This window comes from Solea solea, chromosome 8, assembly GCF_958295425.1.
Source record: "Solea solea chromosome 8, fSolSol10.1, whole genome shotgun sequence".
Taxonomy (NCBI): domain Eukaryota; kingdom Metazoa; phylum Chordata; class Actinopteri; order Pleuronectiformes; family Soleidae; genus Solea; species Solea solea.
In genome coordinates, this window is record NC_081141.1 from 22,603,323 (window position 1) to 22,631,189 (window position 27,867).

The 27,867-nt window shown below is 41.0% G+C and overlaps 4 protein-coding genes and 1 long non-coding RNA gene across 7 annotated transcripts in view; 3 read left to right on the forward strand and 2 right to left on the reverse strand.

Annotated features, from left to right (window-relative positions):
- Nucleotides 1-192: 192 nt before the first annotated feature.
- polk (polymerase (DNA directed) kappa) lies at nucleotides 193-9,778 on the forward strand. Its single transcript, XM_058635428.1, has 14 exons — nucleotides 193-569; nucleotides 1,494-1,613; nucleotides 1,753-1,905; nucleotides 2,495-2,626; nucleotides 2,718-2,868; nucleotides 2,980-3,186; nucleotides 3,653-3,777; nucleotides 3,955-4,121; nucleotides 4,195-4,227; nucleotides 4,325-4,421; nucleotides 5,826-5,997; nucleotides 6,151-7,074; nucleotides 7,542-7,590; nucleotides 9,240-9,778. The coding sequence occupies exons 1-14, from the start codon at nucleotides 435-437 to the stop codon at nucleotides 9,319-9,321; spliced, it is 2,547 nt and encodes an 848-aa protein (XP_058491411.1). The 5' UTR covers nucleotides 193-434; the 3' UTR covers nucleotides 9,322-9,778.
- LOC131463621 (uncharacterized) lies at nucleotides 9,277-15,596 on the reverse strand. The gene is made up of 3 exons (XR_009241074.1): nucleotides 15,487-15,596; nucleotides 14,318-14,490; nucleotides 9,277-9,354 (listed from the first exon to the last, which is right to left on the reverse strand). It is a non-coding gene; the product is annotated as an uncharacterized LOC131463621 (long non-coding RNA).
- On the forward strand, nucleotides 9,868-17,952 carry ankdd1b (ankyrin repeat and death domain containing 1B). Of its 2 annotated transcripts, none has more exons than XM_058635433.1 (15): nucleotides 9,868-10,573; nucleotides 10,655-10,755; nucleotides 10,843-10,941; nucleotides 11,464-11,562; nucleotides 12,250-12,354; nucleotides 12,447-12,548; nucleotides 12,661-12,759; nucleotides 14,113-14,211; nucleotides 14,334-14,432; nucleotides 15,484-15,582; nucleotides 15,780-15,878; nucleotides 16,046-16,144; nucleotides 16,659-16,860; nucleotides 17,576-17,707; nucleotides 17,823-17,952. In XM_058635433.1, the coding sequence occupies exons 1-15, from the start codon at nucleotides 10,399-10,401 to the stop codon at nucleotides 17,876-17,878; spliced, it is 1,665 nt and encodes a 554-aa protein (XP_058491416.1). In that variant the 5' UTR covers nucleotides 9,868-10,398; the 3' UTR covers nucleotides 17,879-17,952. The 2 variants fall into 2 exon arrangements, with proteins under 2 accessions (XP_058491416.1, XP_058491417.1); XM_058635434.1 differs by having other exon boundaries at nucleotides 16,049-16,144.
- Nucleotides 17,918-27,432, reverse strand: poc5 (POC5 centriolar protein homolog (Chlamydomonas)). The gene is made up of 13 exons (XM_058635432.1): nucleotides 27,295-27,432; nucleotides 26,755-26,838; nucleotides 26,079-26,232; nucleotides 24,881-24,988; nucleotides 24,583-24,773; nucleotides 22,233-22,409; nucleotides 21,829-21,933; nucleotides 21,136-21,315; nucleotides 20,256-20,439; nucleotides 19,368-19,498; nucleotides 19,020-19,121; nucleotides 18,544-18,714; nucleotides 17,918-18,446 (listed from the first exon to the last, which is right to left on the reverse strand). The coding sequence occupies exons 2-13, from the start codon at nucleotides 26,836-26,838 to the stop codon at nucleotides 18,309-18,311; spliced, it is 1,725 nt and encodes a 574-aa protein (XP_058491415.1). The 5' UTR covers nucleotides 27,295-27,432; the 3' UTR covers nucleotides 17,918-18,308.
- sv2ca (synaptic vesicle glycoprotein 2Ca) overlaps nucleotides 26,975-27,867 on the forward strand; it is a 45,790-nt gene continuing 44,897 nt past the window's right edge. The window contains exons 1-2 of one of the 2 annotated variants that reach the window (XM_058635431.1): nucleotides 26,975-27,096; nucleotides 27,371-27,496. The gene's annotated coding sequence lies outside the window, so the exon portion shown is untranslated. Of the gene's footprint in view, nucleotides 27,097-27,370; nucleotides 27,497-27,867 lie in introns of those variants that run through there. The other variant, XM_058635429.1, reaches the window with a different exon arrangement.

Below are 27,867 nucleotides of genomic sequence, written 5' to 3' on the forward strand. Positions count from 1 at the left end.
AAGTTCTATCTATTCTATCTATCTACTCATGTAACAATGCAACATTATTTCCAATAATTAAATTATTTGTGCGCAGTACGTGTCTCCTCCGCTTTACATAGTAGTATGAGGTAGAAATGCAGAAAAGAAAAGAAAATATGTACAAAACAGATAGCATAAAAACATGCTCCGCCTCTTCCGGTGATGACGAGTGTATGCGGAAGTGCCGCCAAACCGTTTCAAAACCATCAAAACATGTAGGGACATGAACATCAGACAGCTGAGCTTCATGAATAATATCGACTTTAAGGTGAATTAATCACGTATTAAACGTATCGGTAGTTCTTTGACTTAGCTGGAGACTGCGCACATATCATGGGAAACATCGTGATGTTACCTCTCAGTTAAATTTATTGAAAGCTGAGGTCGTTTTGTGCTGTTTTAATTTCTTCGGGATGGAGGAGAATGGATGTGTGCCCACTAAAGGTGAGGAGGGCTTCCTCTCCAGAATGGCCCTCAATGATAACAAGGCTGGAATGGAGGGACTTGACAGGGACAAGATTAACAAGATCATCATGGAATCATCAAAGGTAAACAATAAATAAATACATTTCTTCAGTACCATTTGTGTGAATAGCATAAAGTCATCATGATCCCACCCATCTACATAGGTTTAATTCATTTGTAAAAAGTATAAATATTAACAAAAGCCCTGAACCCTAATGGATGAGATGATTTTGTCAATTAATTAATTAATCAATCTTTACACACTTTCACACATCTCAGTGTATTAGGGCTGCAGCTAACGTTTTATTTTCATAATCGATTTAATCTGTTGATTATTTTCTCCAATAAGAAAATGTTGATCAGTGTTTCTCAAACCTGGAAATGACTTGTTTTGTCCACAAACCAAAAATGATTCAGTTTTAATGATTTCTTTGTCACGTGGAGCAAAGCAAGCAGAACATATTCACGTTTAAGAAGCTGAACTATCAGATGAACCTCTTTTAATTGTTCAAAAAAACAAACTGAATAATCGTTTAACTGAATTATGGATGCAGCCCTAATCACGACTCTAATTTCTCAGAGAATGAACACATTTGTTGGATGCATTGGAGCACCAGATATTGTAAATGTTGTAGTGTAAACCAACATCCACCTGCTACGAACTGTGGATAATTCATTCAGGTGAAGTCTGCAGAAAAGTTGTTGTAAAGTCCTCAAATGGCCATAAGAGGGAGCTCACACACTTGACATCACTGACACACTGAACATGCCTTAAAGTCTGTGAGTGTGTGAACATGGACATTGGGACTGGGCCCAAATCTGTCTGCAGTGTGCTCTGGACCCTATGACATGTGAGGTCCACTGTGACGGATTGTGTCCAGCCTTGTGTGGAAGTCCTATATCCCCAGTGTAATGACACAGTACTAAAAAAAAATAGACGTGTTTTTGGAGCTTTTCGTTATATCTGTCAACTGTAACTCTTTCCTGTCCCTGTCCTTCCCCTACAGGGCTCGAGGTTTTATGAGAATGAGCTAAAGAGAGAGCAGCAGGTGAACCAGCGCATCGACAGAATGATGCTACAAAAGGCACAGATCACAGAGCAGCAGTTAAAGAAAGCCCAAGATCAGGTAAGAAATGCAGCGGTCTAAGCCGGTTTAAGTTGGCAATGGCTTCTTTACTTTACTTCCTGTCAAAGAACACAGGCAGACAAATTAATACGACGTGCTGTTAAACGCCAAGTGTTTTTGGTGAAATCTCGCTGTGTAGGTGGACAGGATGGCTTCGGCGCTGGAGAGCAGTCGTGATCTAACACGTGTGATTGTCCATGTGGACATGGATGCTTTCTATGCTGCTGTGGAGATGAGAGACTGTCCTGAACTGAAAGACAAGCCCATGGCTGTAGGATCCATGAGCATGCTGGTACTTACTTAATATATTACCAGGAAACTAATTACACGCAGTTATCACGTAGTTGATTAGTTGCTTGGTCCAGAAAATGTTAGACAATGTTGATCCGTGTTCCCCAAACCTGGAAATGATGATGTTCTCAAATGTCTTGTTTTTGTCCACAAACCAAAGTTAATGAAAATTCAGAAAGCTTATTTTTAATCTTTAATAAAACACTCCACACCAAATAATTGATTGTCACAAAAGTTGACTTGACTGTTAATTTAGTAATCAATTAACTGAACATATTTGTTGGATGCATTGGAGCACCAGGTATTGTAAACTACCATGACACTTTGTAGTCTAAACAAAACAAACAACAGAAATATTAATGGAAAACTTTGCATTAGGTTGCTAACCACAAAGTACAATTTCCTGTCATGCATTTCATAAGAAACCAGCTCAGTAAACTATCAACAATTACCAGTATGTTTAAAATACTTAACACATAGCACGTCATCACCATGAGTCAAATTACAACTTAGGAATATGAGCAGCTTCAAAACATATCTCGTTCAGATGAGAGTTTCACTCTACTTAGATTTCACCCATTCTTTTTCAGTCGACGTCCAACTACCATGCCAGGAAGTATGGCGTGCGAGCCGCCATGCCTGGCTTCATTGCGAAAAAACTCTGCCCCAGCTTAATCATTGTTCCAACCAACTTTGATAAGTACAGAGCCGTGAGTGAGGAGGTGAGACATCAGTGCCAAGAAAACACACACACACAGCAAATTCTATGTAGCGCCTTTGTGGCTCATTAATGTAACTCTGACACTCTGTTAGATTCGGGAGATCTTTGCAGACTATGACCCGCACTTCCAGCCAGTGAGCCTGGATGAAGCTTATCTGGATTTTACAGACCACCTGGAGCAGAGGCAGAGCTGGCCCGAGTCCTCTCGTACACACCGCTACCGCATCAGCAGCACCACTAAAGGCAAGGTTTAAGTATACGAAAATGTAGACTCATTTTATGGTTACGGATGAATTGAGTTTATACACTAGCAATTAACGTGACTATCATGTATGATGATTTCTTTCTTTCAAGGTGAAGAGCAGAAGGAGGCAGTGCCGGAGTTGAAAGACCTCTCCCCAGTCCTGTTTGACGACAGCCCAAACTCTTCTCCCTGCTTCTCCGTCTCTGATGGCGTCAGCGATGATGGTGCTTTTGAGGTTTTCGGGACATCTGTTGAGGAGGCTGTGAGAGAGATGCGCTTCCGCATAGAGCAGAAGACAACGCTGACTGCTAGTGCAGGTGAGGGGGGAGGGAAAAAAAAACACTCTGGTGTAATTGATTTGATACAAAGAGAAGAAAAAGAGAGCAAGAGATGTCTCCACACGGCCAAAAAACGTGAAGGTGCTGATCAGTTGCAGGAAAAAAGTATAAACAATAATTTTGATAATCAATTTGAGTTTTTTTTTTTAAGAATCAAAAGTTTTCTGATCATTCAGTTTCAGTTTAAATGTGAATATTTTCTGGTTTCTTGGCTCCATATAACAAAGAAATGATTAAAACTTAATCATCAAACATTTTCTGGACCAAACAATCGACAGATTAATCGGCTATGAGAATGCGCGTTAGTTCCAGCCCTGTTCATAAAAAAAATAATTGCTAACTGAAGTCCATCCAGTTGTTTCAAATTATGATCGATGTCGTGCGTGTGTTTCACCAGCTGGTCATTTGCAAATACACATTTGAATTGAATTATTCCATCTCCCAGGAATTGCTCCAAATATGATGCTTGCCAAGGTTTGCAGTGACAAGAACAAGCCCAATGGCCAGTACAGACTCCCCTCCACCAGAGCTGCAGTCATGGACTTCATCCAGAATCTTCCAGTTCGCAAAGTACTGCACACACCGTACACAGTCATGTGGAAATATGTTTTTTTAATCATGATTTCTTGGCTGATAAGTGCGATGTTGTGATGTGATGAATGATGTGTTGTTGTCGGGCAAAAGATGGTTGAAAGAAATTCTTAAAAACTAAACTTAAAAAAGTGTTTCTTGTGTTTATTCCTCCAGGTTTCCGGTGTGGGGAAGGTGAGCGAGAAGATGCTGAGTGCACTGGGCGTCACTAGCTGTTCCCACCTTGGCCAGCAGATGGCACTGCTGTCGTTGCTGTTCTCGGAGACGTCCTGGCAGCATTTCATGCAGGTGTCACTGGCTCTTAGCTCCACACACATACCAAGGTAAAACTCGAGACCACTGTTTAAAATTCATTTCAGAAGAAGAGTTGATGAGATAATCTTTGCTCTCACACAGGCACGAAGAAAGAAAAAGCATGAGCAACGAAAGGTTTGTTCTAAAAAAGGACATAAATATAACTGAATTTATTCTTTATCCTCTTAACTCTAACTTATGTGTTTCCTTTTTTGGCATTTTATCCTTACAGGACATTTAAAGAACAAAATAAAGCCGAGGAGCAGTTTTCCTTATGCAGGCAGCTTTGTGAAGATTTAGCAGAAGACATGAAAAAAGAAGATCTGAAGGTAATGAATGTCAGTGAAGGCTGTGTTCTGTCTCTGTGTGTGTGTGTGTGTGTATATTCTGAAAAAGCAGAATAAAATGAGGAACGCACACAGCACTTGATCCAAGTCAGTGACCTGCTTACATCAGCCTCGCATGTGGTTTTATTTTATAGCTGCAGCAGACTGTGCTCAGCTGGATCTTCAGCTGGCTGTTCAGCCTTAAAGACCCTAAAAAGGCTGTCTCAAAAATAACAAAAGCAAACCGGCACAGCGGATATTTGAACCCAAATGAACAACACTCCAAAATGCAGAGAGAAAAAAAGAAAAGAAAAGAAAAAGAAACATCATCTCGTTCTACACTGCCCTGTTTTCAGGCCAAGTGCAACTCATACTATTACTTCAACCTGTTCATTCCCACAAATCGTTACACAAAGGACGAACGCGGCCATCAACCCCTGCCTGGGTCCCAATGTGGCTTTGATAACGTGAGGAAATGGAGGACCATTAAGGACACAGCGGGGACTACTGTCCCCCTTGGAAATGTCTCTCCGGGAGACGATTACATAAATATGAAAGTGCTTTGTGCCGTGTCACCAAAATGCTTTCTGACAAATCAATCTGTGATACGACAGGTTTTTACAGATTTTTTAGAATCTCAGAAAAAGGGAACCAATCACAAAGCCACTGGCACACTAGAGGCGGGCTTAACGCGTTGACGACAGAGAAACGATGACGTCGAGTAGTACCTTCTGTATAAATCCAACATGGCCACCGAAGAGCAGCTGTCTTTCTATTCGGCTGTTGCTTCCAGTCTAAGTGACTCGCTCCACGGAGCTCCCCTCAGGGCTTAAGGCTTTTGATGCCATTACTAGATTGCCATCGCTCCTAGAAAACTACAACGAGCACATTCGTTGACACGTTTTTCGCTGCTCTGAGTTGGTCTGATTGGTTGTAGCTCTATCCAGTTGCCTACAGAATTATTTTTTTTTATCCATTTCTTTGATTCACTCCTCTGCTCTGCTTGTTCTGTGTGTGTGTGTGTGTGTGTGTGTGTACTTGTATTTGTTGCCTTTCTACACATAAACACTGAACTTGTCCAGATAAGAGACCAAAAGCTGTTCCTGTGGCAGAATCTTCATTTCTGAGGAGCTGGTTAAGTTTAGGGCTTATAGATTGTGGTGAGGTTAAGGTTAGGCATTAACTTGTTATGGTGTAATGCTTTTTTTAGGCTAGATGATTGAAAGAAAATGCAGTTTCTGAAGTAGAAAAGCTGAGCAAACCTGTGTGTTTGTGCGTTCGCCGACCAAAATTTCTACAGAAGTTACACACAAGAACTTTAAAAGTGCCATAGTTGATAAAATTAATTTAAAAAAAATGTTTTTTCATGTCTTCATTCATCCCTGTATTGTCTTTATTTCCATGTAGGGTAAAACGGTGACGCTCAAGCTAAAGAATGTGAACTTTGAGGTGAAAACCCGGGCACAGACGCTGCCGTGTGCTGTTGCTACAGTGGAGGAGATGTTTGCTGTTGCTAAGGACCTACTGAAAACAGAAATAGAAAACGAGAGCCCCCAGCCACTCAGGCTGAGGCTCATGGGTAATTAGATCTAACTATTTAACTGACATATCAATTAATATAACTAGCTGCGAATAAATCTCAATGTTCTGTGGCACGCCTAATGTGGAAATAATAACACGTTTGACATTCACTCTGAACGTTTCTCTGGATAATTTGTTTTCCCGCTTGCAGGTGTTCGGATTTCTGCTTTTGTCAGTTCAGATGACAAAGCCCCTCTGCAGAAGAGCATCATTGGGTTTCTTCAACCAGGCAAGACCGAGCCTGATGGCTCTGTCCAAACAATGCAAAAACAAAAATCTGGGAAAGAGCAACTCCCTTATTTCTCCGTCCAAAAGTCCAACCATGCTCCTCTCCCCCCGGCACAGAAGTGCAAGAAACCAGAAGCTGTTCCCTGGCGGAGCAAGCAAAGCAGGATAGAGGGAGGCCAGACTGGTGAAGAACCTCAACAGTCTTTCTTCCAGCGGGCCCATGCCAAGAGATTACAAGTCCAGGCAAGCACACAAGAGGAAGGTCAAGGGGAGAATTTACCCACAGAGTCCCACACTCCTCAGCCTGTAGAGTCTCCAACAAAAGTTACCAAGAGTTCAGGCTCAGTTCTGCCAGAAAACGGCTTTGTTTCCCACGTAGAGGCCATCGCATCCACGTCGGGCTGTAATGGCACCACGGCAGAGAGCTTCACGTGTCCCGTGTGTTTCAGGCCGGTGGAGACGACCAATTTGACCGTCTTCAACAAACACATAGACCATTGTCTCAGCCAGTGTTCAAGAACGCCAGATCCGGAGTCGGATTCAGACTCGGAGAACGACCGCAAAGAACGTGAGCGTGAGCACGAAGGCGTGGCGAAGGACAGTGAAGAGCTGGAGGTGAACACGCGGGAAAAGGACGACCCTGCTCCAACTGTGACCTTTCAACAGCCTCGGGCATGTCGTCCAGCCCTCATCTGCCCGGTGTGTCAGCTGACCCAGGACACGGACAACCTCACTGTCTTCAATCGCCACGTTGACCTCTGCTTGAACCAGGAGGTCATCCATGAGCTGGGAGGTCAAACATCAGCTCCTGTAAATCCACCTCCAGCTGCTAATAGCAAAGCCACGGGTGAGTGAGTGTGTGTGTGTGTCAGTGGAAGCTGCAATGGAACATGTTGTTCTTAATTATGTTGAATCATTAATTCTGCCTGTTACAGTATGTACTTAGTGGTTTGTTGGAATGTTCAGCCTTGTAATGAACCTGCTGTATTTTACAGTCCTGTTAGTCATGTCTGTTTGCTGTTGAGGGTGTGTGTGTGTGTGTGTGAACTTTAACCTTTACTGACACTGACATGGTGTGAGGCGTTTGTATTGATTCCTTCACAGGAAAGACGTTTTTTTTTTTTTTTGGTCCAGACCAAGGTGGTTTACGCTTTGCCTGCTAATGGAAATTGCAAAATCTATTTGTGATTACCTCTTAAACAGTGCTACCTCAATGAGATGCTGTTATTATGAGATATGTTATGTTTTCTAGTTTCTAGAGAAAAGGCAAAGGATGAGTTTTTATTTTTCCTCTCTTTCCGTTCCTGGTCACAGATGGAGGCCATCTCCTGACGAGGTTAGCAAATAAAGGCAAAAGCAAAAGGTGAGACAGCTTCATGACACGCCTTCACTGTTCAGAGAACTAAAGGTTCTAACAGTATTTGATATAAACATTCAACAAATATGAGTGTGTTCACATATAAATGTATCTTTTTGTCTATAGCTTTATCTTTGTCATTTATTCCACTTATATAAACACCGGACAGGCTGAACTTTATATTCTTATTATACAACAAAACAATTTTCATATATATATATTACATTGCGCTATCTCTTTGTTACTACGCTTAGTCTTTTGTCCTTTTAGTTTTTTTGTTTTCTGGGACATTTTAATATCTTTTTTTTCTTCTGGATTTTGCGCTATTTGTGCGTCCAAAACTAAATTAAAACGCCCCTCCTGCATAACGTGGCTGTGTAAAAGGAAAAGTAGTATAAATTGATAAATTAAATCAAATCAAACCTATTTTATAGTTCTCAAAAGGAACATTTTTCCTGGGAAAAGGTGCTACAACAGCTGCAGAACAATATTATATTTTCATTAATGAACGACTGCCTGATTATTCCCTCCTTATTCTTCACCCATTCATATGATTTGTCATATGTTAATGTTGTTTGTTGTCTGTAGGGCTGCAACGATTCAGTGATTATTAATACAGGTTGCTGTTTTTTTCTCCGCCCTCTTCCTTTTATCCTTTTTGTGGTAAATACACAGTCAGGTGGCTTAAGCAGCTTTGAACTCGCATAAACTCTGTCATCCCTGTGTTGTGTTCTTTGCTATTCAAACTCACCTTTAAGGTAAATGCAAGAAAAACATTAACTTCCCACTTAGGGAGCCTTAGAATGACCTTAGAATGTCCTTTTCATCACATAGTTTTGGTGTTGCCCTCATACTCTTTTTATTTCCTGGATTTTCTCTCTGTCATAGATTACTAAATGAATTGCTAATTAACTAATTTGATAATCAATTAATCGATCAAGTGTTGGAAAATGTTAATTGTGTCCCAAAACTCAAAATGATGAAGTTCTGAAATGTTTTGTTTTGTTCACAAACCAAAATTAACCTGTTTTTGATGATTTCTTTGTTACTTGGAGCACAAATTGATTAATAATCAATTAATGGTTGCAGCCCTACAGTAGTATGAAAACTGACCCTTACTTGTAAAAGAGATTTTAATCTCTATTAGCGCTTTTCCACTATACAGTTCCAGCACGACTCAGTTTGGTATTGCTGTCCATGACTATAGTACCTCCTCAACGTGAAAGGTCTCAACTGCCGTGACGTGGTTTTTATACATGACACAAACTAGTGACTTGTAAAGCAGTTGTTTTCGTTGTAGTGACTCATGAAAAACACGAGTTCAGTACTTCCTGCATGACCGGAGCACAGACTCCATCTGACACAGTCACTGAACTGAAATTACAGCTAAATATTCGCGCTCATGACAGTTCCAGTGACGACCCTCTCTGACCAATCAGTGGGCGGCAGTCTGACGACGTCACATTTTAGTATCGGCTGAGCTCGCTTGGAACTTCGCCAGCACAGGTACTAAAAAATGTACCAGGTACGATCACCGATGGAAAAGCAAAAAAGACTAGAGTTGAGCCTCGCTGGAACTGTGTTGTGGAAAAGTGTCATATGTGACTTCCTAGTTATACAGAGGTTAAGTCAATATTTTTGCTTTCATTCTCCAGACAGAGCACGCCCTCCTCACCTCCTTCAAAGAGGACCAAAGTCATAGGTCGTGTCAACACCATCGACAAGTTCCTCAGGTGATGGTCACGCACATAACCTCATCTGGAGTCGGACCTGGGACAGAAAAAGAAAATACAGCTCCAAACCAAAAGCCATAGCCATATGTCAGTTTTATCTTCCGAAATCTGTATTTTTTTCCCCTTCTATTTTTTTCTTGGCATTCTGGTAAGATTTACTGAGATTTTGAATGACCTTGTTGTGCACGAATACCAGGTTTTTTTTTTGTCAACCATTACCCTGTTATTCACTACAAGGTAAATCAATATTTCTATTTAAAAGACTGCTAAATGTATCATTAGAATGTTTATTACATTCTGGCTTCATATGTTTATTCTTTAATTTATCTTTAAGTTATTTGATTCAGATATTACTATTGTATTTATTACACTGTACAGTGAGGTTATAGAACAGTGATGCTTAATAAGAGAATCCTATCATGTCACACGATGTAGCAATAAATGAAATATTTTACAATTGTCATGTGACTTTTAATCAAAAGGGGTGAAAAGTGGGACTCACTGTCGGGATACTGCACCGTGTTTTACTCGAGCGCTGCAAAACAAAACATGCTAGAGGTGAAGTTGCCTGCAGTAGAGCTGCAGGTTGTGTAAATGTAAAAAAAGTGACTTCAGAAGGAGTGTTTTCTTGTGTGTATCTAGTCAAATGTGCCTGGAAAAACTAGTTAAACCAACTATTATGAGCACCTTATGTTAATATCATAAATATTACACTGAAATGACAAGAAAAAACACAAAAACTTGGCATCCCATCTTTTGATTACTTAGCATGCAAGTTGAAATGAGTCATGTCAAGTATATGCTACTGTTACTATCCGCGGTATCGGTGGTGTCTTAAGGGCGTGAGCGTGTAAAGTAAACATGGATCAGCCCTTTAGCTGCTGCAGACTGGTTGGGGTTTGCTTCCCTTGCTGGGTTGTTGACCGTTTGAGGACAGGAAAGACTTTTTTGTTTTTTGCATCTTTTATTACTTCTCCTTAGGCACAGCATTGCCTCGTTGTGTTTTCTACTTGCATCAAACGGCAAACTGCTTGTTTACACAGAGAGGTACGTTTTTAAAAAAAACAACAAAAACAGTCAAATGGAGAGGCAAGTGTTGGCTTTGAGGGCAGCTATAAAAAAGCACAGTCCCAAGAAGGAGACTCTGGATCCGAGGAAGTGGATGAGAGAGGAGACGACGCGTGGCTTCCGTGACTTTATACTGAACAATCACTCTGACAAAGAGGCAGACAGCGGCTTCGACAACAAAGAAATGTGTGAGTACAACAAGGATGAGTGAAGGTGTGAAAATGACAAGGCGTCGGTATGATCCCGCTGCCTGTTTTGTGTTTGCGCAGTGCTCGATGTGGAGAAGGAGTTTATAGAAGCGGCAAAGAGGAACGACGTGGAGACCATGAGGAGCGTCGGAAGGGGCATAAATGCCAACGCAAAGAATGTGGTGGGTCCCAAAAAAAAAAAACAAAATAAAAGAAAGAAAATGACTGAATGTTAATACACAGCATCTAATCTTTGCTGCTTGTTGCAGAACAACAGGACTGCCCTTCACTATGCAGCAGCTGGCAAGAACAAGGAAGCTGTGCAGCTTCTTCTGCAGCGCAGGGTCAAAGTGGACCAGAAGGACACGGTAAGAAGTGTCGCAGTGTCTGTGTCTGAAGGCTCGAGCCAGAGAAAACAACTTATTGTGTTCAAGTCATAACAATCGTATATTAGTTCAGACAAAAAAAAATGTAACCACCAAGTAAATAAAAAGACAAACCGACAACACAGTTCACACGAACTTTCAGAGCCACAGTGTAAACTCTGTGCGAGCATAATTAATAATTCATAGTTTTGACGTTGATTTTTAATGACAGGAAAGACGTTTCCCGCGTGTCTACTCTGAATTATGCTCCCGTAGACTTGACTTTTACATAATGAATATTGAATTGACCAAGTTATTTTTTGCAGTGCACAGTCAGTCACTGAGAGCTGCATCGCCGCGGTGTTTGGAAATTGCCAAAAAAAACACGTTACACAAAGAGGCAACATTATATTCTAGGAAAAAATAAGTAACTAACACAAAATTAACCTTAACCTCTTCTTTTATCTACCCGGTGTTTTTGTAAGTAATCACACGTCTCCACGTTGTGTCCTGTGTGTCTGACAGCACGGTGTGGCACCCATTCATTTGGCTGCCTGGTTCGGCAGTTTGGAGATCTTGAAATTGTTAGTGCAGGCTGGGGCCGAACAGAAGGTTGAGAATGAGGTAAAGAAGCATTTACCCTGTTTTTCTTTTTTTGAATATAATATTCTCGTATTTTCTTGTCACAAACCTCAGTTTTGTGGTTCACATACAGTTAAAGCTGTAGTGTGTAACATTTATATATAAACCAAAGTATGTTATGTTCAAAGTGTTTTCCAATGAGGATAATTGGCCTGATTTCGGTCCTACTTTGTTATCATCTACCTCGGGTGAGGCTGGGGAGAGAAAACTAGGTCATGGAACACCTTTACACCTTTTATTAAAATGTGTTTTCTGTGATTGGATTGCAATCAGATAGAATGAATCAAGCAGAACATTCAACCACAAAAATACTTTTTTCTGTTCAGGAGTACAGAAGTAAATAACTATAATTTGACGTCTTAATCAAGAAATCATAATGTGCTATACTATTTTTTTCTGTATTTTTTTGTAAAATACAAAAGCAATAGCGACTTCACGTGCGGCGAATGTTGTCGTTGTTGTTGGGCTCTTGATGTGGACGCCGGAGACGCATGTTAATACCAGGTGTAAATGCATGTGGTGAAGCGCTATCCAAACGCTATCTGCTCACAGAAAACCCATTTAAAGGTCATAGTGACACACTGTTTTGGTAATTATTCAGGAATCCACAGGGGGAGATGGATATTCCGCACTGGGGCTTTTAGCTAAAAATCTGTTTCTGTTCCTCAGGAGGGATTCAACATCATGCACTGTGCTGCCATCAACAACCACACTGAGATCGTGGAGTACATTGTGAACGACCTACAGATGAAAGAACTAGACAAAGAGGATCAGGTCATTTTTTTAAAAATTGAAATAAATACATCATGAATCACTACCAAATAAAAAGGCCGGTTTAAATTGTACCTACATGCATTCTATTTCAGTCAGGGAACCGAGCCTTCACGTTAGCTGCAGAGCACGGTTGTGTTGACATGTTAGAGATGCTCATGGACACATACCAGATGTCCACCATGTCGCCCAACAAGGTGCGTTTACGCCCTGTTCACATTACTGATTCTTCGTCTAGTTACGTAGATTTCTGCAATAAATAGATGAAGCTCAAAGTCAAGCATTCTTTGTTTCCCTCCCTTCTGTCAGACGGGCCACACGCCCCTGCACTTAGCTGCCAGAAACGGACACCTGGACACCGTCAACCTGCTGCTGCTGAGCTTCGATAACAGAGATGAAGTCAATATGGTAGACAATCAGTGTATATGTCCTCTCTGTCGCGCTGTGGTCTGTGTCAGTGTGTGCTCAGTGGATAATCCAGGGCTGAATGGTGGCTCCACTTAACGTAATGTGTCAAAAATGTGCCAGTTACTCTTTTTATACCACAAGGTAAACAAGGTGTCCTGGCTTGAACTTAAACTCCAGACAATTGACGGATAGATTCAAGATTCCGTTATTCCAAACCTTTATAAACATGGTTCTCAAACTGTGGTATGTGTACCATCAGTGGCACGCAAGCTTCCTCTGGAGGTACTTGGAGGAAAATCAGAAATACTGTTCAGAGTGGAGCGAAGGAATTCTTGCCCGGAGTACAAAACAAAATAATATTAAATAATAGTAGTTACCTTATCTCTCGCTCCATCTTAATCTAAAGTCACGCTACCAGTGTGTGAAGTATATGTGAGGAAGAGGAGGATGATGAGAGAGCAAATGATCTTATTTGGGAATAAATCTGCCTCCTGTGAAGAGTCTGTAGCTGACTTTGCGCGACGTGTTCATTTACACCACTGTATTTTAACGTTGGTGATAATGTTAAGGTTACTTCAAGAGCTCAATATGTTCTCAGGTGGTACTTGGTATAAAAAAAAGTTTGAGAACCACTGATTTTTATGGTTTATATTCACAATAGGTGAAAGAATAGTGCTATCCATAAATAGCTTTATATAAGCGTGAAATTCCTTTGAATTAAAGATTGCTTTGTTTTTGCAACTTTATATGTACTGTATCTTGTGCCAACTTGTTTCTACAGCAGCCAGGATGTACAAACCAAACACAAACAGAATTCTCTCTGGTATTTTCTCAGGCCACTGTAGTTAAAACTAAGGAGTGCTCAGTTTGTTTTAATATGCAGATAGTAGACTGATTCTCACTAGCTCTTACATTCTGGACCTTTAATTCTCATTCCATAAACAATCATTAGGTATTAATTTATTGTTATCTCTCCCAGTACAAATATTTGCTGGATTTCTCGAATTAGCTAATAACAGGTCTGAAAAAAATACTGACATTTATTAGGGCTGCAACTAATGATTACTCTAAACTAAAAATGATTCAGTTTGAATGATTTCGTTGTTATTTTGACTTAAGAAACTAGAAAATATTCACATTTAAGAAGCAAAAACAACTTGTTTTAAATATAAAAAAACCTCAAACCAATGAATCAATGATCGAATTAGCTGACAATGAGTTTACTAAATTGTTTCAGCCCTAGAATTTATAAATAATTTCTCCCTGAGAATACTTTCCTGCGTCTGTTGTGGTTATTGTCCAAGCGTCACTACTGCATTTCATTGATAGACTGTGTGTGTGTGTGTGTGACAGGAGGGAGAGACTGCTCTGTACCAGGCTGCAGACAACGACCATGAGGAATGTGTCGTGGCTCTGCTGGAGGCTAACTGTGACCCCAACATCCTCACATCGGTGCGACATGGTGACATGCTGTTGTGCCTGATTCTGCAGCATCAGAATATGGATCAAATTAAATTATTATATACTTTTTAACATACTGTACATGCAGCTGAGCTACCTTCTCTTTCTCGTAGACGAAAAGCAGCGCACTCCATGCGGTCTCCGAGAGAGGAGACACGTCTCTGGTCCAGATCCTCTTAGACTACAACACGCACGCCGACTTCCAGAATCAGGTAAGTGAAGACGAGCTGGGCGGCGGTGGAACACTTTCAGTCATGTTTCCTGTTGGGTCTGCAAAGGGCACAGTACATCAGGAATCTTGGATGGAAATATGGAAACTTTCCATGAGAATTTTGGATCATTTAAAGAAACTGTGTCATATCTTTCTGTATGGTACTTTCACATAATTATGTGGAAATGCACGTTTATTATTTATTACCTTTATCTTAGCTGTCTTTGCTGCTGTGACAATGTATATTTCCCCACTGCAAGGACTAACTTATCTAACCCTAAACAAATATAAACATGTTTGTTGTGTCATAAGAAGACATGCTTGCAAAATTCAATACTTCAGGTTTGGAGAAGTCATCTGTGATAGACGGAATATCATTGATATTCAACTGTATTTGCATCAAATCTTATCGTTTTAGCCAAGATTGTGCTCCAATGTATTATTTACCGACTATATTAAAATTCTAATTTTGAAACATTTCCAGTTTATTCCCATAAATTCATGTTAATTCCATTTACTACCAGTATCTGCACCGTCATTCTTAGCTGGTCAAAACTAGTTACAGAAATCTGTCATTCAATCTGTAACTATCTCACTAACTCACTTTTGCCATTCATGTGTGTGGGGGTTGTCATTATAGACATCTATAGTATTTGCAGCTGAATTGTAGATATCTATAACTACAGTTTCAGATATCAACGTCATTATGAAGAAATTTTATGGAAACTGCAATTTTCAAATTGCAGGAGGCGCAATATTTGTTAAAGCCAAAATATCATTTAATTATGGTCTTCTTGATCTATACACATCTTATTCCCCATACAGAAGAGAACAACATTGTCTCTCACAGACCTGCACAAATGAAAATGAGAATAATGATTAATCGAGAATCATAATTGCAATCGCATTTCCTGTCAAAATAATCGCTATTAGGTATTTATTCAAAATCGTAGTCATAATTCAAGTTCAAGATATCGTTAATTTATTCTCAATTGTAGATATTTACAGTGTCTGCCTCATGTTGTGTAACGGGATCTTTTTTTTGCTCTCAGCACCTGGAGACTCCTCTTCACCTGGCGGTGATCCACAGTCACATCCCCGTCATCCACACTCTGCTGCACGGCGGCTGCAACATTAACCTCACCAATAAGGTTTGATCACCCTGCGTCGAACACAGTACAACAATGTCAGCGAACATGTTTAATAATACAGGATTAGAAACCAGAAAGAAGGCAGTACTTCAACTCAGGATGATTCTTAAATCCCTGATGACATATTTTTACGACTTCATACACTTCATGAATGTGTCTTTAAATGGCTGTGTTGTCGTGTGCTGTGAACTTGTTAGAGGTCCCAGACTGTGATGCATATCGCTGCAGAGTTGGCCAGAATAGATGTCGTGGACATGCTTCTTAAAAATGGACTGGATTTAACAATCCAGGACAAGGTAAGGTCTCTTTAAATAACCTATAAAGCTATTATGTTAATAACACTTCTGCAGCTGAGCTCTATGCTACATTGGAAGTGTAAGAAAATAACCTCTAAATTCTGTAATAACGTATTGAAGTAATTAAAGTGTGTGTATTTTCCTTTACGTTTTGTTTGTACGTGGAGAAGCAGGGGAAAACTGCTCTGGGAGTCGCAGCCAGAGCTGACGAGGTGATTATTGTGGACATGATCATCAAAGCAGAGAGATACTACAGATGGAGGGAGGTAAGTCATCATATGTGTCATAATACATTGTTGAGAATTTTAGATTCAGTGATTAAGCTGCTTCACATGTGAAAAGTCTACTAAAAATCTGCTGAATTTCCTCTAATTATAGGCCACGACAGCTACTCCATTATTCATTGATTAATAAATTGTCAAAGATTTTAATCATCAATTGTTTTTTTAAACAAGCTAATTTTTCAGCTTCTTCAAATGTTTGTGTACAAAACAAGACTTTTGAGAACATCGTTTCCAGGCTTTTCCAACATTAGTTGTAGCCCTACCTCTAATACTATAAAGTCATTAATTGTAAAAATGTCTCACAGATATAAACGTGACAGCCAATTTAGCATCACTTTCATTAAGGCCGGGGCCCGATTCCCCACTTGAAACGGTGGCATTCATAACGTTAATCATGTGTGCGAGTGTCTCTCCAATAATCTCCTCCCGTGCCCTCGTGTTCTCCGAGGCTGGTGGCCTTTATCAATCTGCTGACATGATTTAATTACCCTTTCAGGTCAATCCCGAGCTTAATGAGAGTGTCCACAGCGAGTGTCCGCTGACGTTCAAACCTGACCACCGCAACGAGACCAAGCAGCTCCGCTCCATGGCCTGGCACCTGGCGTACAAGCTCCTGAAACCAGGAGGCTGGAAAAAGCTGGCGGAGCACTGGAACTTCACCGCGGAGCAAGCGTCTGCCATCGAGGAACAGTGGACAGGTGCCGTGACCCCTCAGTGACCCTCAGGCATTTTGACTTTGCTGTGAAATAATAGCCAAAATGTTCATAATTAAAACCAGGGTTCCCACACCTTGGTTGACATCAAATTCAAGGACTTTCCAGGACCAATTACCTCAAATTCAAGGATCAAATGTGCTGACACAGCTTAAGACGGGAACCTGTAAGCACGGCGTTGCTCCATGGCGTCCACTTTTATTGATTTGCAGCACGCGCTGCATCTGGACAAGAGATTGTCCTTGTGATCTTGGTCAAAGTCAGTTTTCTTTGTTGAGCCAGAGATCTTGGAATTTTCATTACCCAGGCATCGCATCGTCATTTCCCCCTCTCTTGCTTAACTTTACTCGCCCGTTGTTCTGCATGGAATCTCACGTCTATGGCGGAGATAGAGACAGTGGACAGTGTCCACAACACCGCTAGTAATTATGACTCCATGTTTGTTCTGCGTAGGCCTCGTCTATGTACATCAAGCAATGCAGGGCATGAAACAGTAGGTGGCGCCGTAACAAACAAGGGAGACATTTACCCAAATATCAACAAAATCCAAGCACTTTCAATGATACCATGTCTTCTTAAGGCGACGTTCAAGGATTTAAAAGGACCTGTGGGAACCCTGTAAAACGTTTCAACAATCTTAACCGTTACTTGTAACCAGGTGACTGAACAGAGTTGTGTGTGTGTGTGTGTTTGTCCACAGGTCAGCAGAGCTACCAAGAGCACGGGAACAGGATGCTGCTGATCTGGCTTCATGGGGAGGAGTTGGCTCAGCGGAGCCCAGCAAAAGAACTCTACAACAGCCTCATCATCACGGGGAACCAGAAAGCTGCGGGTACATTAAGTTAACTATTTTTAACAAATGTACAAAAGGTATTTTAAGATATTTAGCTGTGCCAACTGAGGTGTATATACGTCCAGGATGAGACAAACGTTCATTTCTCTTACAGATAAGATTCGGATGGAGTCAGGGCACGTCCGCCAGAGGAACTGCACCATTTCATGAGGACACCACATTTTTACAGTATTGACAACTACTGCTCTGTACAGGAAAGTTAGCAGTAAAATAATTTATTTTAAAAATAAAATTGTGCATCAAATAGTTGTGACATATGGCTTTAGTTTAGTGAAACGGACGGTTTCAGTAGAAAACAGTTGCACAAACATTTAAAATATGTGGTTTTACACATGACGGCCTAAGTAAAACTCTTTATAGTAATACATTTTTTGCAATTCGCAAATAAAATTTTTACAAATCTACCCTTCTGTGTGTCTACTTTTCTGAGAAAAAAATTATTTTGTTCACTTAAAATAGAGAACATAATAACAATTCCGGGGTAAAAATGAAACTCCTGAAATCAGGGTTCAAAACTACTTCTACCATTGTTGTACATCTAGTCTACATGAGCACCATTTCCTGAGATACGAGTGTGAAGTCACTCAATGACTTTGATGGAGTGTACTTGACACGTGCTGGTGGCTGGCGCTCTGGAGGAGCCTCTGCCTCTGGCCGAGCTGTGGACCTGTTGAGAGGAGCGGGGAAACTTAGCAGCCGTGGCCGGACCGATGGTGAGCTGAAAGAATGAAAAGAGAAACAAGGAGTTACATTATGCACGTTATAAATCCTCTTCCACAGCAGTTTTCAGCAGTGACGCACACACACACGTGTACCTGTGTAACCGGATGATGACGCTCTATGACCACAGAGCTCATGGGCGGAGCCACGCCCATTACCTGGAGGTTGCTGCGGGGAGCTTTGCCCACGTCAGGTCGCATAGTGACACGAGCCGTTACTGTCTTTGAGGGTTTTTGTTGACTCGCTGTTATGACGCGACCACCGACCTACAATAATTAACACGTATGTCAGAATGTCGTCCAACAAACAGATAACCATATATATTTATTATTTATGGTTTATTTCTATAGGGACAGATATAAGTTGTCCAACACACACACCATCGTATTTCTAGACACCTTAAAGAGTTACGGTCAGCATTAATTGTCTTCCACTAAAAGTATTCCTGAATACTTCACCACCGTTTGTCAGGGAACAGTCTGGGATTCTGTTGCATATAACAGTCGTTATTTATAGATGTTGTGAAGGTGGACAGCACCCCCTATAGACCATCTGCATGTGTAACGTTAACCTGTTTGTGGGAACTTGCAGTGCCCCCGGGTGGTAGTGAGCTGTGCATCACCGAGGTGGAGGGGAGAAGGTCTGCTCTGGACATCGGGACACCAGTGCCCAGCTGAGAAGAAGACAACAGTGTGAGGCATGAGGAGGATTTAGTGAGCGCCAAAAAACCCCACAAAACACCAAAAACACATTAACAAAACGGAGATTTCTCACTCGGACGGTGCAAACGTCGATCGAAGCTGCTAATTCTCCTACAGTATACAGTCATTACCTAATTTTGGTGTCCATGAACGTAACTGTGAAATTAAAGGACTATGGTGAGTGTGTGTGTTTTAATTCTCATCAGTGTCTCACTCACCATATGCTCAGCTTCACCGTGGGGGGGAATGTGGTCAAAGTGGACTGGACTGAACCGTGTGGAGGAGAAGGGACGTGGTTGAGGTTGGCCCATCGGAGCAGAGCCAGGATCATCCTGAGGAGACGGAGGATCTACACAGAGAAAAAACACATATTAAACTGTGAACTCTTTGGGTCAGAGCGCTTCTTGGAGTGCTTGTTTGCTCTTTTTCCAAACTAATGCAGTTGCTCTTGTTTTTCATGAGGTTAGGAAGTCAAACAAAAACTCCAAGGCACTGTCTTATAGAGCTGCAACTAACAATTATTTTCATTATGGATTCATCTGTCGATTGTTTTCTCAACCACTTGAAATGTCAGAAAATGGTGAAAAATGTTGAGTGATGATGTTTTCAAACTTGTTTTGTTCACAGACCAAAATGAAAAACTTCTATGTTATATGGAGCAAAGAAATCAGAAAATATTCACATTTAATATGCTAATAAAAATCTAAAAGCTTGTCTTAATTATTGAAAAAACAAAAACACCCAAACCAATGAATCAATTATGAAAAAGCTATCAATGAATTGAATTGATTAATAATTGATTAATTGAGTAAACAGTTTCAGCCCTACTGTCTTTTAGATGTTTAAAATGACTTTTAATGTACCGACGGGGTCAGGGTCATGCTTCTGCCTCAAGCCTTCATCACATGATGATTTGACCATGCCACAACAATAAGGGCATTTAATGAAATCAAAGCATTACATTTTCAGAATTTTAATGGCAGCACAAATGCAAGGTTAACAACACCTTCACCGTCTTTGTGTGTTCTTGTGGAACCCCTGATGACAAACTTTGATTGTATGAGCTGTTTGACAAGATAAATATTCATTAAAATATGTGGTCATACCGTGCTGATCGTGATTTGGAGGATGCTCTGGCTGCGCATCTGTACTCTGGAACATGCTGAGAGCTTCCATGTTGAGGGCACACACTCCCCTCATGAAGGCTTTCTTCATCGACTCCTCGTAACGCTCGCGCTCCAACCGAAGCCTCTGAATCTCTGCCTGGGCTTTCTCTATGGCCTCGCAGTGCTGCAGAAACGGGAGGCAGAGGAGAAAGTCATTTATCAGTTAATACTGACAACAACAACAACACCAGGTGTTTATCATTTTAATGATTTCAGCCCGACAGTGTAACACCATTACCAACACAGTTATCCCCGAACAAACGTTACTCCTTGATTTCTATTTGCTTCATGGCGATTTCACTGCAGTGCCGTTATCTCTGCCAAGAGGGTTTTGTTTTTGGCCACGACTCTGAGAAGCAAAACTCCAAAAAAAAAAAATCATGGAAACTTTAAATTAACTCTACATGTTTTCGTTTTTACACCTGCACTGTTTTTAAATATAGTTATTCATATTTGATTGTGTTGGCATCAACTTCTGGCACTTTCCTTGGCTTCTGCTGCTCTTAAATAATTGCCACTTGTGGGACAAATAAAGTTGTTTAGCTATCAGTCCTTTAGTCCTTTTAGACCTTTATAACTGTTAACTACACATGTTGTGCCATTTCAAGCCATTTTAAGGGCATGATCCTGAACTGTGTGACAAATATAAATGCTGTTGCTGATTTTTGTGAGTGTCCACTATTTTATCTCAGTCGACACTCGGCTCATCCCCATCTTAAAAACATCCATTGGGTTTAGTCATAGAATAAACTCACACTACACAAACTATACAGTACAAACAGTTTCATTTATTCAGGTTTATTATTACACATTTATTTACCTCTGCCAACCTGGCCTCATAGTCTGTGGACAGGTGAGCGCAGACCTCTTCAGCTCTCGCACGACAAGCCTCCTCCACCTTGACCTTCCAGTGTCTCTGGACCAGAGAGTGCCAGCCTGACCACACCTTCTTCTTCAGCTGCAGATTGTAGTGCTGCTGTGCTAGTCGAGCAGCATGAGCCTGGGAGGGAGAGAGGGAAGGGAAGGGAACCACGAGACCATGAAAGTATTCACGAGGAAATAATTACTCCCATAATTCATTCTTGTGCAGGTGCAGAGCGTTTCCTCGCCTTATCATCAAAAATGAGTCCTCTGCTTAATTTTCCATTTTAAAAGGAATTGCATTAGCAATAAACATCTATTTCTTTGTTGTCCTCTGTCTGGCAGAAGATAAGAAGCAACTGTCTCAATTAGGTAAAAATTTGAGAGGAAATTATGCTACAAAGGTCAAAAAAGTTGGCAAACAAAGAGCTTAAAAAAGGTAAGGGAAATAATTAGAGCTTGATTAATCAAGTTCTTGTTTGGTCCATAAAAGGTCAGAAAATGTGTTTCCTACACCTGGAAATGATGATGTTCTCAAATGTCTTGTTTTGCCCACAAACCAAAATGACTGAGTTCTAATGATTTCTTTATTAAATGAAGCAAAGAAACAAAGAAAAAGGCCGACTATAACACCTCAATGTCGTGTTTGTACCTCTTCTTTGGCCTCGGTGTGCTGAAGTCTCCAGTGGTTGAAGGCCCTCATCTTTTCAAGCCTCTCTTTTTGTCTGTTTAACACCTGACTCAGGTTCATGATCACCTGAGGGAGGAGACACAGACACACACGGACACAATGAGTCCAAACAGCAGACATGGTGTAAACGGGTAAACTAAATGAGACAACAATTCCTGATGTCAAACTAGGTCTTTTAGTATTGTTTTGATTGAGAAACCGCTGGTGGCAGACACAGCATACTGTGCATTTAAAGACAGAATTATATTAGACACTTAAGGTGCGGGGCTGAGCCCAGCGAGTTCTACACTAAAACTTCAGTTTGGTAATTAATCCAACCGACCACATTTCGCATTGAGCAAGCAAACAGATGCATATGCAGTCACCTCGTCTTTTCTCTGGTTGGAAGTCTCATAGGTGTGGAGCAGCCCCTTCAGGCCGTCTAGCTCCGCCTTCAGACCAGCTGCTCGGGTTGCACACCGCTCCTTCTCTTTCCTCATCTCCAGTTTGTGTCGCTCCGTAAAGGACAGCTTCCACTTCTGTAGCTCGCTCAGCACGTTTGACTAAATTAGGGACAGGAGGGTGGGACAGTCATGGTTCATGTGTTCATTACACAAACATGGACAAACACACAACATGCGTTACAGCTGATGTTAAATGAGATGGATGGTTTGTCACTGACAGCAAGCACAAATCATATGAACCTGGAAGATTTAATTTCTGCCTTTTAGCTGGATTTGTTTCTGGAGAAGTCTGGCATAGATCTGGATTTGGTTTGTATGTACTCCACTGACAGATTCAGACATAGAAAAGGCTTCAACATGTACATCTTCTGCAACACCTTGTGCAGAGGTAAAGCATAAACCTGGCTTCAGAAATAAACAGTTGAATTGTGACCCAAGCAAAATCATGAAATTAAATGGTTTCTAGTCTTAAATCAATCATAGCTGCTTTACAACCATTCACTCAGCTCTCCTATAGCTCTTTTCTCAATCACATGTTATTTATACCAGCACAGCTGTCAGGAGCAACTTGGGGTTAAGTGACTCATCCACACAGAGGCTCTTGCCACTGTGTCCCTGCTAACAGAGGCTGGAATGGACCCCTCAACCTTCCATTTGAAAGACAACTCACCCTACCACTGATCCACTGTTGCCCACACCCACAAGTACAGACATGGCTGTCTTATTTTGATGTTAAGATCTGAAAATTCATGTAAAAAACACCAAGAAGAGGAGGTTATATAAATATCCTGTTGTTACACCGTTTCCACATTTTACCCATCAAGCCTACAAAATAAAATACGTCTATAATTGTTGAATTGTTCACCTGTATAATTCCTTTTCTTCTTTGCTCCATTGTCTTATGATTTCATATAAAAGTCTCTCAAACGGTGGTATGCGAACTTCGAGAGCTCAATGTTTTCTCAGGTGGTACTTGGTATAAAAGGTTTGGGAACTTCTGCTCTAAACCATATAACCCCATCATTTGGAAAGGTAATGTTTCCTCAATGTTGTTTCACTTTTTTTTACTAAACTTTTTTTATATTTACATGCATATTTTGAACATTTTCTGTCGGGGTGATTAAAAATGACCAACCTAAAAGGTGGCCACTGTGCATTGACAGTATGTGAATGGTTCTTGCCATATCTGTAAAATCAGTCTCACTCGAGGAAATCTGTCTTCAATAAAGTATTTGTGCCATGAGCCAGTGTGCAGGCTCTACCTCCTTCTGCACATTAAAACCTCAGCATTCTACATCCTGTCATACAGTCCATTGTTCTCTGCTGCCCCTTTCACCAGGACAAACTCTACTCTTTTCCCCGGCGCTGCTTAGCTGGTCATTAATTGTCACCTGCCCTTCCTGAATGAACTGAACACAACTGAGAAAAAGGGGAAGAGAGGACTGGACACCCACATGAAACCACCCACCTCCTGCAAAATCCTTCCACTGGGCGACACAATTAAAAGGTCAGTGGTTTCATGACGAGTAGAGCTGTCGCTCTCTGGGAAATAACAGTAATTGCAGAGTGACAGAAACTTAACAGTAAGGAATATATAAAGGCGTCTAATTCTTTCCATTATGCACTTTTTCAAATTGTATTAATGAATGGAAAAAATACAGGCACAGCGTCATTTAATGATGTGCTTTCAACACTATTCATAAATGACTCAGTTCAAGCTCTCCTGACATTTCACCACATATTTAACTATGAATAAAATACCAGTTTTGACAAGATGTGAAAAATTTGATTGCAGTGTTTCAAAACGATCACGAATAAACCTGTTATGTCAGCTCAGTCTTACTTTACTGTCAACTGCACAGCTGCTATAAGACACACAGTGTGTTATATTGCAGTTAGGGATGGGCACAATATTTAATGTATGTGATTACAAGGTGTCTTTAGTGCATCTTGAAGCCCCTCCTCTAAAATCAACATGCTACGGCCCCCGCAGAAGTGATCAAATTTACCAGGGTCAGTGAATGCATCTCGTTAGTTGCTCCTCTTCACAGCTCAACATGCTGTGAACCCTGCATTACTCTCACTAGCTCTAATGTAATTGTTTGAGTTCTTGGAGTGGAGAATTAACCTCTGACAAAATGTCTGAAGTAGAACACAATTTGAATTTGACTGTCAAACAGCATTCTTGCTTAAAATGCCCGTCCATTATCGCTGTACACATTTTAGCAGACAAGTAAAAAGCCAGTAAAGTGATGAGGAGGCAGATCAAAACCTTCAGATTGTTGCTCCATGTGTCCAGAATGTCCTCCATCTTACTCATGTTCTCCTCCGAGACAAACATCTCCATCACAGTGGACGTGAGGGGGTCAGGGCTGTTTGGCCTTGACCTCTCAGTCGGGGTCTGCAACCCACCTAAGGGAGTGTCTGTGAGCACAGACAGTCTGCTGTGTGACACCTCCTCCACTGGAAAGCAAACACAAAGCAACTTGTTTGTCTTGGTATTTCAGAGCTTATTTGAGAGAAAAATGTACATAAAATTAGATATGGTTTGTAGTCGTAATTCATCTTACTATGAGAGGCTCTTGAATGAGCGACAGGCTCAACAATTAAGGGGTAAGTCTGTGAGGATCTCTCAGTCTTGCTAGAATGTCCCCCATCTTTAGCCGCAGAGGTCATATCTGGCAGATGACAAGAAAGATACGGGAGGAATGTAAGCAACAGCCACAATTACTAAAGAGATAAAAGAGGAAATGTTGTTAAAATTAAAGTGAAAAGGTTGGCCAACAGTACAGGACAACAATAACAAAAAGGCAATAAAAAAAGCTAAAAAAAAAAAAAAAAAAGACAAGCATGGTCCACATCCAGGAATGCATTTATGTCAATATCTTAATTAAATACTGGAGGGAAAAGAGAAGGCCGGCACCCTTAAGAGCTGTATGGGCAGAGAGCCAGGAGATCATTACCAATCAGCCTGTCTGCTCTCTACATCCCTGTGCACTCTATTATGACAGTTAAAGCACTAAAGCTTCAATGAGAGCTGCAGCTAGGGGGGATGTTTAAGACGTAGTAGGAATGGTAGAAGAAAGAGAGACACCAACTGATATATGCATCTGGACTAGACCAGCTCACAAGCTGAAACACTGTGGTGGACGAACACTATATTTCTCATATTGTGATGCCAAATCCATTTTGACAGCTGATCATTTCATGGTGGGCAGCTTCTGCAAAGGCTCACATTGTGTTTCTGTCAGAATGGCTTATGACGCTTTTCCATTATACAGTTCTAGCATGACTCGGCTCTACTCTACTCAGTTTGATATCAGGCACGTTGTCTTCCATTACTTCATAGTACCGCCTCAACGCAGACGGGGTCGTGATTCGGCTCACAATCGCCGGCTTTTGGCAGCGCTGCTGCTAAATACACCAGACTCCTCTGTTAAATATTGAGATTTTAGAAATGTCCTTCTTTTCGATTTTATTCTTGTGTCGGATGTCGCGCTCATGACTCTTCCTGTGACGACACTCTTTGACCAATCGGTGGCCTACAGTCTGTTGACGTCCCATTTTAATATCAGCTCAGCTCACTTGGAACCTCACCAGGGCAGGTGCCAAAAAAAGCACCAGGTACCGGGTACTATCCCTAATGGAGTAGTAAAAAAACAAGTCCAGTTGAGCTGAGATGAGCTATGATAGTGCTGTATAATGGAAAAGCTCCAATAGTGCGGTGCACATGTATGAGTGTGGCCTGCATGCAAGACCCAATGATACCTGTGCGGTGTTGTGATTTTGTGCCATCTCTTCTCTGGGAACTGCTGCCCTCTGCGGACATGTGCAAGGTGGTCAGCTGCTGTAGGTGAGAACTGGGTAGTGTGTCATACTTAGAAGTGACCACAGCATAGCGGAGGAGCTCCTCATACTCATCCTGTTGATCCATGAAGAGAAGAAAAGAATACTGGATTACTGCAAGTATCCTTTTTTGACTATTACAGAAAAAAAACAGCCTTTCTTTTACCAAGATTTATTATTTTTCCTTTTTTCTTATTTTGACTCCAGCTTTGTAGAGGAGTCTATCCCAGTTTAATAATATTGTCTGAAGACTACAGCACTTCCCAGGCAACACTTGAAATAATAGTATTTAGTGATGCACAATATGATCCTTTTCAACTGATACTGATACTTTTCTACACACTCAAAATTCCTCAGCTCCCCTCTGAACAAAGACACTGGTATATACAGAAGAACAGCATTTCTGATTTTACTCCAAGTACCACCAGAGGAAGCTCATACCACAGTTTGAGAACCATGGGGTCTAGATTATTAATAAATCCAGCTATACATTAAAAACTCACTCTGAATGACATAATTCACACTACACTGTAAATTAGACTACACGGTGTGATATCAAGACATTTAAACAGCAAAAGAGTGGTTTGCATATTATCACCTGAAGCTCAGAGGACACAGAGCTGCCACGGTCCGAGTCTTTGGGCAGAACAGGACTGGTTCGTTCCTCTTCGTCTGAGGACATCTATCCAAAGAAAGATACACAGGTTTGGATAGTCAACCGTAAAATATCCACTTTGTTTTCCTTTATAAAAATGAATAAACCGCTTCGCGAAAGTCCCGAAATGATTTGTGCGTAATGCGTATAAGGAAATCTTGGTCATGTGGGCCTCCGTAGATTTTTAAACACGAACGAAAGAAGACGGAGTATATTAAAACACGGAACTTTCCAACAACTTATATTAAGTGCAGAATTGGAAGCGAACGTCATCTTGGAACATATGTGAGTTTATGTGCCTCGTGCAAGTACTGTAAATACACGATAATACATGCGAACGTACATGCAGATAGAGATTAATGGCTCATAATATCCTTAAATCTGTAGAAACCGTCCGTGTCTTTTTGAGCGCGAGGAGCGAATATAAACGCTGCGTCACGGTCTCGACTTTCTAGCAACCAGTCCGAGTTCTAACATTTTTACCTGCTTTTTTCAAAAAAATAAATGTGTCAACAACACACACACACGCTGCTTCTCTTCTATGTTTCCCCCTCGACAGTTGAAAACGCTTGGTTTGCCGTTTCAAACCGACGGACTGTTCAACAACACACCCGCTCATTGGCTTCCGGTTCTGCAGCTTCCTGCCAAGTCGCCTCTGACTGGCTAAGAGGTTTCCACGACAACGGTAAGCGGAACGACGCCAATCCCACCAGCTGCTCCCACCACACTAATGAAGTTTACATTATGAACAAAATCAAGGATTTTCTAACTCTATTTGGGGTTTAGGTGTCCACATTTTACCCATTAGATTGAATCACGCCTACAAAATAAAATATGTCCATATTTGTTGAATTTTCCATCTGTATTTTTGCACATGGCTCTGCTGTCCTATGATTTAATTTCAAAGTTTGATATGATATTGATGTTGTCCAGACCCATGGTTCTCAGTGTGGTACATGTAGCACCAGTGGTACTCGAGCTTCCTCTAGCGGCACTTGGAGGAAAATCAGAAATGCTATTCTACTGTATATAACTATCAGAGTGGAGCTGAGGAAT

What these genes read in the sequence shown, in the direction of transcription:
- polk (XM_058635428.1), top strand. Translation starts at nt 435, where the DNA reads ATGGAGGAGAATGGATGTGTGCCCACTAAAGGTGAGGAGGGCTTCCTC. An exon ending in AACGCTGACTGCTAGTGCAG is followed by an intron (nt 3,187 to 3,652) that starts GTGAGGGGGGAG and finishes TCCATCTCCCAG; the next exon opens with GAATTGCTCCAAATATGATG. An exon ending in AATAAAGGCAAAAGCAAAAG is followed by an intron (nt 7,591 to 9,239) that starts GTGAGACAGCTT and finishes TTCATTCTCCAG; the next exon opens with ACAGAGCACGCCCTCCTCAC.
- ankdd1b (XM_058635433.1), top strand. Translation starts at nt 10,399, where the DNA reads ATGGAGAGGCAAGTGTTGGCTTTGAGGGCAGCTATAAAAAAGCACAGT. An exon ending in AACTAGACAAAGAGGATCAG is followed by an intron (nt 12,355 to 12,446) that starts GTCATTTTTTTA and finishes ATTCTATTTCAG; the next exon opens with TCAGGGAACCGAGCCTTCAC. An exon ending in ACGCCGACTTCCAGAATCAG is followed by an intron (nt 14,433 to 15,483) that starts GTAAGTGAAGAC and finishes TTTTGCTCTCAG; the next exon opens with CACCTGGAGACTCCTCTTCA.
- poc5 (XM_058635432.1), bottom strand. Translation starts at nt 26,838, where the DNA reads ATGTCCTCAGACGAAGAGGAACGAACCAGTCCTGTTCTGCCCAAAGAC. An exon ending in ATGAGGCCAGGTTGGCAGAG is followed by an intron (nt 20,440 to 21,135) that starts GTAAATAAATGT and finishes CCGTTTCTGCAG; the next exon opens with CACTGCGAGGCCATAGAGAA. An exon ending in ACGGTGAAGCTGAGCATATG is followed by an intron (nt 19,122 to 19,367) that starts GTGAGTGAGACA and finishes TCTTCTTCTCAG; the next exon opens with CTGGGCACTGGTGTCCCGAT.